The sequence below is a fragment of the Homarus americanus genome, unplaced genomic scaffold (assembly GCF_018991925.1).
Source record: "Homarus americanus isolate GMGI-L3 unplaced genomic scaffold, GMGI_Hamer_2.0 scaffold25827, whole genome shotgun sequence".
Lineage (NCBI taxonomy): Eukaryota > Metazoa > Arthropoda > Malacostraca > Decapoda > Nephropidae > Homarus > Homarus americanus.
In genome coordinates, this window is record NW_024738300.1 from 2503249 (window position 1) to 2515802 (window position 12554).

General features: G+C 36.7%; 1 protein-coding gene across 2 annotated transcripts; it reads right to left on the minus strand.

Annotated features, from left to right (window-relative positions):
• Positions 1-2196: 2196 nt before the first annotated feature.
• Positions 2197-11912, minus strand: LOC121874002. Of its 2 annotated transcripts, none has more exons than XM_042377879.1 (6): positions 11365-11912; positions 10448-10615; positions 9974-10176; positions 4514-4648; positions 2924-3089; positions 2197-2628 (listed from the first exon to the last, which is right to left on the minus strand). In XM_042377879.1, the coding sequence occupies exons 1-6, from the start codon at positions 11631-11633 to the stop codon at positions 2295-2297; spliced, it is 1275 nt and encodes a 424-aa protein (XP_042233813.1). In that variant the 5' UTR covers positions 11634-11912; the 3' UTR covers positions 2197-2294. The 2 variants fall into 2 exon arrangements, with proteins under 2 accessions (XP_042233813.1, XP_042233814.1); XM_042377880.1 differs by having other exon boundaries at positions 2198-2628; positions 4514-4645; positions 11365-11910.
• Between the last annotated feature and the right edge of the window lie 642 nt (positions 11913-12554).

The window sequence follows — 12554 nt, forward strand, 5'->3', positions numbered from 1 at the left end:
CAAAAAGGAAATTTGACATCTACATTTGGCGGCCATCTTGGAAAATGGCCGCCATCTGGGAATTTTGAATGTCCAATCGGATAGATTTGATAATTAACCCATATTGAATCTCCATGCCAATTTTCATACTCGTATCGCCATATGCAAAATTCCCTCAAAAATTGATATTTAGCTGCTCTGCAATCGGAGAATTCAACCTGCCGCTCAGAACCCCCACCCTCTTCTCCCCTGCACATCGCGTGATCGTCGTGGCGGGATGATTCGACCAAATCATCTATTAGGAAAAAAAAGTGACGTCAAGCACAAGCCATGCCCGTACCTACGAGTACTCCATGTGTCCAACCTACATATAGGCTGATCTGTAAACCTAAATAAAAAAAAATATATCGCGCAGGGGGAGTCTGCTGACTTCCGTAATGATCCATACATCACCTGATGTGCCGGAAGGGTTGGTATGCGTGTATGTAGGGCAAACGTTTCCACCTACCTAGGGTAGGGCAACAGATATATGAGGACACCCTCAGGCAAGGACAGCAGGACTACCACCGTAATACAGGACCAACACACATATTTCACCTCGTCCGTGGTGTCATATTGTTCCGCACATAATCCGTGCGGTACTTTTTTAACTGTGTGTACCAGCCTTTGTTATACTAGTGTGAAATAAGTGATTTCTAAGAGCTCCCTAAATTTGCTGTAAAACGCCAAACAACCAGTGACGAGATAAAAGAACCTTACATACTTCCGTTTACTTCTTTATTCATACGAATGTCGCCAACACAAGTGAGTCTTACCATAAATGAAGTAATTATCTTACGTATACAATTCTTGGTGCCAATATTCATTATGCAGAGAACCACCTTCCATCATTCTTACAAGTGTTTACTAAGCCTTAAAAGCTTATTTGTGTTAACTCCTTATGATTATTTGAATGTAAAATTTTTTTCAAGTATAATAATAAAACTGTCACTGTTCGTTTTACCTACCTACTACCATACTAAATTGATAACTATCTAATTGAATACTGTTACCTTGAGTACACATTGTCTTGTCTATAAGACTTCTGCTTTACAATCTTCCCTAATTATTAATTATAAAGTGATCATTGGAAGTGCCTACAGGAGATTGAATGGACAATAGATGTGCCTGTCAGAGAGGGAGATGAATCTGAAAACACTTCTAGTTCAAAACAAACTTTTATTTTTGGGCCTCTTTATTTTTCTTAACTTAGCTTAATTTTGAACTTCATTATAAATTGCTAAGAGTAGACGGGTAATTAAAACAGTGCAGTCGACAAGTAGTAACTAAAGCTTGAATAAGACGTGAATTATTCTTCGTGCTAAATACTAGTCATAACACCATAGTGTCATGACTCAGTCTACATCATTTTCGTAATGCATAGCTAAACTACGCATCATAGTTCTAGTACGAATTCCAGTGACAATTACAGAAGGAATTATTTCATTTATTTACTAACGTGGTCTTAAATCATTTAAAATGGATGGTCCTCTTGCTCAACAACGCCAAGATTTTGTGTTACTAAAGTTTGATAATAGAGTGCCAATTTAAAATAAGACGGGAAATACTTGAGCACGAAATTAAATTAAAAGAACAAGAAAGTGAGCGAGAATTCAAGCTAAAGCACAAGAGAGAGCGACAATTAAAATTAAAACAACAAGAAAGAGAAGCGAAACTGCCAAGATTGGGACAATTAGCACAGCGTCAAAGGAACTCCTCACTCATGTACCTGATAATACAGTAAACCTGATTTTTTTTATCTTGGTAACAATGTTCATCTGGTGGAGAACATTTGATGAAAATGATCCTGATACATTTATTGTTCACATGGAGAAATTTGCTTCAAACCTTAAGTGGGAAAAACAACATTGGTAGGAAAGGTTGACCACGTTAATAGTAGTGTATTACAAGTATACGTGTTGGTGCCAAAAACTTATCGTACACGATTCAGGAATCACCAGAAGACACCTTACTCTACTTATTCGGAGTTAGGTGAAACGTTAAATCGATATTTTGAGAAGTGGATAACAGCAAGTAATACCTCCGCCTTTGACGAACTTTAGTACATGACGATATAAAAACAATTTACGTATTGACTTCCTCCAGAAATTCGTCCGTACCTTGATGAAAAAGAAGTACGTGAAGTGTACAGAGCGTCGAAGTTCAGTGTCCAGGTGGAAATTAAAGGAATTACTCTTTATCAATGGTTTCCATAAGAGATTTACAGATACTCATATAGGCAAAACCCTTAATAGGATTTTTGGTCCCACACAGCCTCAAATCCGCACCGTTCCTAATGTGTTATCTATTTCACCATCTCGTACACAGCACCACTCAGTTTCACCTTTAGAAACAAACTTATTACTCCTACCTGTAAAGGGTCTTATAAGCGACAGGTGTTGTGGTAGTAACGGGGGCTTCAGTGACACTATGCTCAAGACATCACTCTCATAAGCACTGATAAACTTCATGACACTCATTCGCTCTGCTTGTGGACTAATGGGAACACCGATGTCTGCCTCCTCTCGCTGGAGTAGACCCAACATTCCGCTGAACTTGCCGTTCTCTTGCGATCCCCAGATACGTTGAGGCGGCTCACTAACCTCAATACTGTTAGGTAATATTAATAAATTTGTTTTACTAAAGTGTCTCTTGCATTTCAAGGGAAAATTAACGAACATTTAAAAAAATAAAAAATTGCTGTGATTTTATTGTTCGTTCATGACTTATACAGTATATAGCATGGACAGTGTTGGACACGCACAAATAACAGCCATGTTGTTCTGATAACCTGAATTGTCTTATTCAAAATTAAATAAGCTGTCTGATGCTACATACTCATTTAATGCACTATATTCAATAATTTTCCTGGCATAAATTCCCAAGAATGTTATACAAATTCTACCTGAAATTGAGTTTACGTGATAGGACAGAGAGCAGTCTAGCATCAAGACAGTCTTTGAGTGTGACGGTACTGTCTGGCTCCTTGCTGCCTGGTGTGTAATCCGTGTATGGGAAGTAACGTAGAATTGAGAACTGGATCTTGAGGCCCATGAAGTTAAGAAACTGTTCTGTTGACAAATTATGAACCATTAGATTCGTTGTAGAAGAATCCTCGTCAAGTCACTGTTCTACAGGAAAGAATTGCGTGTAATGTAGGGATTTCATTCAATTTTGAAGCCATTTTGTTGAGGATGTCATTATTATGTCAGGAAAGTGGCTGTTAGATTCAATAGTATTACAACAGAATATGATTGCAACAAAAGCGCATTGGTGTGGAAATGACCTGTACATGCTGACATAATTGTGTTCCAGATAACTCAGGGTTGTATTCTTGAGAAAAAAATAAGGCAAAATACCACATACACATAGATCAAGAAAGCAGTAGGCTTCCAACTACAGTACGTGTGAGATCTAATGGAACTGTGAGTTGGACAAATGAAGAAATTTTTAACACTAACATCATAAATACTCGGGCAGGTAGACTCCTCACGCAATAAAAGCAAAAAGTAGAACACATCAGTAACAAGATGCAGTCAAGGTGTGGACTGGCGTTGTTGATAATTTTATCGGCCCATATCTGCTGCCGCAGAGACTGACTGGTGATTCGAAGAGGCATTTCCTCGCCAGACTTTACCACGCTGTTCTAAAACGAGCCTATCAGAACTCGACGACTAATGCGTGATGGTGCACCAGCTCATTCCTTTCGTTTAACGAAGGAATATTTTGATGTTTTGTATCTTATGACACCTCGTCGTAAGATACAAAACATGAAAATATTCCCTCGTTAAACGAAAGGAATGATCTGTACACTATGATGCATATGTCGTCAAGTTCTATTCCATGGCCACCTACGTCCCCAAATTTAATTTATCTTTATTATTATTCATGAGATTATTTAAAAAGCACAGTTTATTACATAGAAGTCCGAGCACTTGATGATTTTGTGACAACGAGCTTGAGACAATTACGAAACGACCCGCAATACTCAGAAAATTGTTGAGTGTGACGGATAATCACTGGTGCAACCGAGCTGATTTATGCATTCAAGCATAAAGAATTTCAAAAATTTTCTTTGCTGAATCAAATGAATTATGCTAAATATTTACATAAAATGTCACGTAATTTATATAACAGTTCCAATGGATCTTACACGTGCTATAGCTGGAAACCTTCAGATTTTTCAATCCAAGTTAATATGGTGACTTGTTTTGTTTATATTTTGGTCTCAAGAATGCACCCTGAGAGTAACGAAATATATTTACCCTGTAGATGTGGTGCTTGTTGACTGAATTCACATTGTTTTTTTTTCAAGAATATAAGAAAAAATTAACTTAGAATGAATTTTGAAATATAAAAAAGTTTACACAAGTTAGGTGTTTTACCCTTTTCAATCGTGTAGAAATATAAACGACCTGAAAATGAGTGAATATTATGTTTTGTCTTTAGGAAGAATATCGGTATTACAATAGTAAGGTTGGAAAGCAAAACTCACCCTGAAAGAAGAGGTCAGCAGTATGATAGGGAAGGGAGGTGAGGTTCCACTTGTGGATAAGTTGGACGTCCGCCTCCCCATTGTTGCAGTACAGACACCGCCGGTACACCCACACACGCTCACTCACTGATGCTGCTAAGGGAGAGAGGCTTTTCCATAATTAAGTATGCATCAAACAATAAATTATATTCAGTAATATCACAAGGTGCACACAGAGATGTTTGTGTTTTTATATTTGATCATAGTGCGTCACTTCTGTAATTTATTTCCGGGAGACATTTCACTTTCTCTTCGTTAGTGTTGCCGTGTATCGCTGGAGCGGATATTGGTTAAAAATTCATGAGATGAATTATGGAAAACTTTAGAGGAATAAATAATGCTTACAAATATCAAAATAATATTTTTTTTGCCACAAGATATTGAATTACGAGAGACAGTTATAGATGGGGGTGAGCAGATGAGTGTAGAATTATGAAATATGAGCTACTTAAACTTTGCAGGCCCATAAAATGTGGACAAATTTATAAACTTCTTTGAATACCGATGGCTTCATAAATCACAGGCTCAATTATCCATATACTATGTCTCTCTCTCTTTATATATATATATATATATATATATATATATATATATATATTTATTCAACGACCTCACCAGCCAGGACTCGAACCCTAGACCTAAAGTGTGTGTGACCAGGGAACGCTACCGACCATGCCACAAGGACACAAAAATCATTCTTCGACTATGTTATATTTCACATAAAGCCTGTTCATCGAGCTGATGGCGCAGTGAACCTCCCATTGGGGATTGCCCGTGCCACTTATGTGGTGGGAGTAGCTGGAATGGACTAAAATGAAGTATATATGGTACCTCGTGTTTCATACCAGCTGGATTCGGTAAAATGCTACTCCCACCACATAAGTGGCAAGGGCGGTTCATGGCGCCATCTTGGGTTCGAGTCCTGGCTAGTGAGGTCGTTGATTATATGTTCAAGTCCACGTGTTATATGGACTAAAATGAAGTGTCTATATTTCATTAGCCCAATAAAGCACGCGGACTTCTACATATAATCAACACCTCACCCCACCAGGATTCGAACCCATGATCTTATAATTGTGACCGGGGAACGCTACCTCTGGGCCACCAGGACACGAAAAAGCAGTCTTACACTCTGTTATATTTCACACAAAGCCTGTTCAACGAGCTTATGGTGTCGTGAACCACAAGGAAACATGAAGTTCCCAAGCTCTTTCATGTAATTCACACCTTCAAGGGGGAGTACAGACTAAGGAGTAATTCTTGACAAGGCTAATATATACAGTAGAGGAGAGTGAGATCAAGTCCCTAGGGGACCGTAGGTGTCCACAATGGTCCGGTCATAAGGCAGTGACCCTACTAATCTCATAAGCATAGCAGCTGTCTGTAGTCAGGTCATAGGGTAATATGACCCAACCTTCTCACCCGGTTACAAAATTATCCAGTTTGTACACTGGCACCAAAAAGTATCGGTGCAGGGTGTAATATGTATTGTGATATGTCGGGAAGGTTGGTAAGTGTATCTTCATAACTTCCCCCTCCCCTCCACTAGGTGTTGCCATATGGCTGACAATCAGTGTGTTTGTTTCCTCTTTTCGGATTGTTGCTTTGTGTCGACTGAATGATGAGCGAGGGCTCGGTCTCGGTGAACGTGGGTATAAAACAGAGGCAATATGAAGCAGTAGAGATCTACACATGCCAGACGACATGGAAAGCTATTATTGCCCTTCATAACGAAGGGTTCGGCGTCAGAGATACCTCGGCGGCGATACCTCGAAACTGGTGCTACAGACGACAGGTCTCGGAGCGGCAGTCTACGCTGCACCACCCCTCAGGATGACCAGGTTGAGTGGTTTATTTGGTAGCATAAATTTATGTAGCAATATTCACAAGTATCACAAATAATTTTATTAACAGGGAGCTCCTCATATTTCATACTGCCTATTTATCACTCCCGACCTTATTTATAACGGTTTGTTTCACTTGACCAGGCCATAGTAGCTACTCAGCAGGATTACAGGGCTGTCAACATACGGCTGGAACAACTCGCCTTTCCCAATACCTATCGTCACTGGTCTCAAATTGTTCACACTACAGTATGCACCGATACTTTTTGTTGCAAGTGTACATGACATTACTCAAATTCATGTTGACGGATTCGATATGTTTAATGAGATTAGATTCTATAATGTTCCTACTGACAATTGAATTACAATTAATATTGACGAGGCATTATCCCAGTCAATGCAAGGCTTATTATCTCTCATATGAACGAACAGAGCAGTCCGCCATTACAACAAAATTCAGCCCCTAAGAGCCCGCACCGATAGATATAAGAATAGCACCATCCCATCTATTATTAAAATAATAAACAATTCCTGATTGATGTACTGTACAGCCCTGTAAATGTATTCAATGCATATTATATCATTGTGTCTGAATCAAATGTAAGTCTGAATATTTTCACCCACCGGCTGCAACTCTATTAATAAACCGTATATTATAATTATTATTATTATTATTATTATTATTAGCATTGGATTCCTGGCCTTCCCTATCACTATATCTATGCTGTTTAAGTCTAGTTACAAGATCTTTACCTGTCTGGCCTAAGTAGAACATATTACATTCCTTGCAAGGGACCTTGTAAATGCAGCCGCCTACATTGTTGGGGGAGTTCTTGATTAACATCTGTTTTACAGTGCATGAGTTTTTAAATGCCACATTAACATTCCAGGTTTTCAGTTGTAAATGAATTTGAGAGAATGTTTTTGAAATGGTAATACTAAGAGATTCATATATATATATATATATATATATATATATATATATATATATATATATATATATATATATATATATATATATATATATATATATATATATATATATATATATTGTTACGCCGTCTCTTAATTTACTTAAATATCCAGGTTCTAGGCGTAACCAAACAAAAAGTGAAGTAAATTAAAAGAGAATAAAAATAAATAAAGTAAACCTTTAAGAATTTAATTCATTAAATATTAACACAATAAAGAGCCTCGTAGGCTGTCACAACAAATTGATTCACCATCGAAACTTTTAAGACACAAGTGATACAAAACATCAAAAGAATAAAAATAAAGCATTGGATTACGTTAACACTGTATAAACATATAAAAACTATCACTGAAATTAACTAACGTGAAACAACACTGAATTACTTGAATACAACTAAGCAAATACTGATGGACACAAACAGAGACATACATAGGTACTCACATAGATATACCACATTGGTGGCGACAGGAACAACACAAATAAATTAAGTAACAAGGTCGGCTCGCGACACGCTACCCGCCGGTGGGTCGTTTAACGATGCAGATGGTCGTTAGCGAACAAAGAATGCTGGTTACAATACAAAATAAAGAAATAAGATGGGCTTGAACAAATAATGACAGTTAAAACCTTAACAGCACAGGGTAAGGTGACTAGAATATATAATAGTAAATTTAACACATCATTACAGGAATAATATGGAACAACATGGGAGCATGTTACATATAAAAAAAATTGACCACAAGGAAAGAAGAAAACACGAAGTTCCCAAGCGCTTTCGTGTAAAATTACAAAAGCGCTTGGGAATTCGTGTTTTCTTTCTTTCTACCTAGATCACATCTACAGTGGTTTACGCACTTATATATATATATATATATATATATATATATATATATATATATATATATATATATATATATATATATATATATATATATATTTCATGTAAATCCCAATGAAAACGTGGATAAGATAAATCTTGATAAAATCACGGAAAATGGAAACAACGGAGTACCTTAGCTTTCGTCTTTATTCAAGACATCTTCAGAGGCAACTGGATTACATGGACGAGAGGCTTAAATATACAGGGTGACCTAAACATGAGGTCAGGTCATAATGATGACATCCACTAATCCCCACACCAACACACGTAGAGAGGCTTAAGAGGAGATGACGTGACTAGACAGGTCAGGTCAAAATAAGGGACCCACAAAATAACTATCATACATCAAGATCAAAGGTTTTCAAAGCATTTTTAACCTTGGGCCACTAACAAATAAATTTATGTAACATATTATCAGTTTTGAACTGACCATCACTAAGGTTTATTGATTTTAATTTTAATCAAACTAGCTTCAACCGAAGTCTTTCTGTACACAAGATGATTTGAATACTTCTAAGCTTTTTCCCAAGCAATGGGGTGATTATTATTCCTAACATGAACGAACAAGGCACTGCTTCCAGATGCAGTTCTGATATTATACTTATGTTGTTTGATTCTGAGCTGCAGTGTTTTTCCTGTCTGACCTACATAATTACAATTACATTTGCTACATGGAATACAATAAACACTTCCATTTACATTCAAACTTGGCTATTCTTATTAACATATTGGTAATGGTTGAGTCATACTTGAAAACAACATTAATATTTAGAAGCTTGAGGACCGAACTAACGGGACAAATTCATCACGATAGGCAGAGTCAAAATATTCTTAAGTGTAGGAACTTGTCTGTTTGAGGAATGAAAGGATTTTTAGCCCTTTTAAAGCAACGATCAACAAACACAGAAGGGTACCCAAGTTTCTATGCAATAGAACGAATGTGTTTAAATTCATCGTCAATAAATTCAGAGTCACAAATACGCAGACATCTTAGGAACATAGCAGAAAAAACTGACATTTGTTGACTCAAGGTGATTCGATAAAAGAATGAAACTGTCTACCTGTGGGCTTTCTATATACCTTAAATTTATAGTTTTGGCCATTTTTCATGATAAGCATATCAAGAAATGGAAGGGATTCATTTATTTCTTTCAATTTTGAATGTGATACTAGGGACATATATTAAGCTTGTCTAAAAATCCAATGGGTCACTGTTTTAGGCCAAAGACAAAGAACATCATCTACATATCTATACCAAGGAGGAATAAAGTCCACTATATTGTAGTAATCTAGACTCAAAACTCCATAAAAATACAGGCTAGAGGAGCAGAAAGACAATTACCCATGCTACAACTGTTGTTTCCATTTTCCCTGATTTTATCAAGATATTTAGTATATATATATATATATATATATATATATATATATATATATATATATATATATATATATATATATATATATATATATATATATATATATATATAAGTATGCGTGCGTGTGCTACGGTAAATAGGGATAATTGCCGATTAACGATAACTCCTATGTATTTATCCTTTTTAGAAACTTCTGACTGGTAATAAGAGATTATGTAGATTATAAAAATACATGTATATTAGAAGCTTGAAATAAAACAAAACCTAACCTAACTTAATCTAACCTAACCTAACTTTTTTATTTTCAAATATATAACGTAAATTCATATTTGGTCAACATTTACTAACTTTCCTGTGGGAGAATTATCCTGAGGCGTGAGTTTCCGAGGAAAGGTAAGGTGTGACTGGTAAGATTTTGGAGGGCCAGGTAAAAGGCGTGGACGATGTTGCGGAGATGACGATGGAACAAAACTTCTTCCACCCCTTCATTCTCACCCACCACTAACACTCGAGTCTCAGACAACTGCCACAAACCTGACGACTCTAACAATCTGAAGAGGAGTAATAATGAATGGAGAGGACTTCAAGGTAAAGGCTAAATGTTAGCCATTACATGTGATGTCAAAGTGCAGTTAATGATATAATTCCTATAAATTTTTTTCAGTATGTTGGAATATGGTGTTAAGCTTTTAAATGGTTTGTCCGGCAAGTTAAGTACAAGGATAATAATATTATCCTTTGACATGCTATTCAGGACTATATTGTGTATAACACTAGTGATTACATCTCAGACTTTTCTTGACCTTCTAGCTGTAATATTACCTGAAGACGAGGTCAACACTGTTGTTGGCAGTGAGATCAAGGATGAGGGCCCGGCAGGTGGTTCTGGTGTCTCCCCACAGCTCCTGCAGGAGGTGGTCCTGGGTCAGCTGGTCCTGGGACAACACCCACCCTGCCTCCACAACCACGACAGCCGCCACACCCAAGTGTCTGAGAGGCACACGTTTGCATTTTTATAATAACCTTGAACAAACAAGAAAGAAACAAAGAAAATAACAAAACTGACTCAATGGCTTTGCCAAAGCGCTTGTTCACTATTATGTCTAATTTTCAGTATCTTATTAAAAAAAATCAACAACAATAAGATAACGCCTGGACAAGAAGAAAGCCAGCAAGAAAACCAGCAAATAAACTGAGTAATTTGTACCCTTTTCGGATCTTATATCCCGGGGCACGAGCTTAGCACCGTCCCTATAACTTAAAGTGCGGAGAATCACTAGAATATTATACGGAATTGCAAGAAGCGAAGAACGTCTACTTTATCTACTTTGTACACAACACCTCTTCTGATCCAACGGCTAGGAGTACGCGAGCAATGAGTTATGCTGAGCAACTATAAACGTTATTAAAAGATAAATGTCTCATAATGAGAGAGTGAGGTAAGTATCCTCTATCACCACATAGTGACATACAATGATAACGACGGTGAATTAACGGGGTGATAGGATAGTGAATGAATAATTATCCAAGATGTGTAATGGGGATTTTGTTTTAGACATAAGAATTTGTTTAATAGATAGGTTTAATCGGTTCATTAGTTTGTTAGAACTAAAGTCATCCATCACATTGAAAAGTCTTAAAAGTCCACTAGATCCTGCATAAACTCGACACATATACATAATAACATACATCAATATTTTTTTTCTGTTATTTTACTGATAAAAATATTAATTTTTCACCTGACTATATTAGTGAATATGTGTGAGTGTTTTGTGGTGGTGATGAGCACCAGGTGACAGCCGGTGAGATGGTACTCCACCACCTGACCCACCAACACGCCCACCTGCTCCACGGGTCCTCCCACTTCTTGACTAACAGCGGTTGCAGTGTTCACCATCGTCGCTGCCAGCATCACTAGAAAATACCCGAGTGACGCCATCTTCCCTTGGGGTGAGAAATAATATTTCCTGTTACTGCTGCTGTAATTGCTATTATTAATAATACCCATATACACAAATCCTCTCTCCCGAGTCTGGGGCTTGATGCAATGGAATTGAGCGGCTGGAAACAAGAAGATATGAAAAGATTTACTAGAATTGTAATGGCCAAAAAGAATTTGTATATGTTGCTACGTGCAAATATTAAAGGGAAAAGGGAAAAGTGTGTTGGAGAAAGTGGGGGAAGTGAATTCATGGCTGTCTGAAAGAATAAAATCGAGAAGGTATGGCAGAGGTGCAGGGTGATAAATTGTGCAGTTAATAGATGACTTTGTTATTGAGGCCAAAGTTGATGCACGTCATAGCCAAGATCATCTCTTTCGCTATATAAATAACTGGAATCTTCTATCTTTCACTCGCCAGCTGTAGTTCATCGTAAATGCTGGAAAACTGGAATTATGTTTTGTATCATCAGTTCTTCCACTAGATGTATGTTAAAACCTCTTGTATAATGGCTTAATAGATGCAAAGCAACAATATATAAAATTAGTATTCCACTTTATTGGACCAATTCGTGCGACATAATATCCTATATCAGACTAACTAACAATTAGTTTTCTATCTTAAAAAAAATAGGTTTTCAAGCAAGGATGAAACAAGTTCTGTAGCCTCTTTACTCTTAATACCTTCTAATTGTTAAGTAGAATCAAAGAGTAACAATTAAAAACTAACGTGTTTGTGCCTATAACCTCATTATGTTCTGTTTAAATTAAAGTAAGAAAACTTTCTTTGATGTACTGTACTATAATAACCGTCTAGAAAGATTTTCATTTAAATTCTATTCATATCATTTACAATTGTATTTTTCTAACCATATAAGTTAGTTTTTCAATTCCTAGCAGCAGTTCTATATTGTTATGTAACTCCTAAATATATTTTTATATTGTTACTGATTCGCGCTTATTCCCGATTTCATAATTAACTTTGATGGG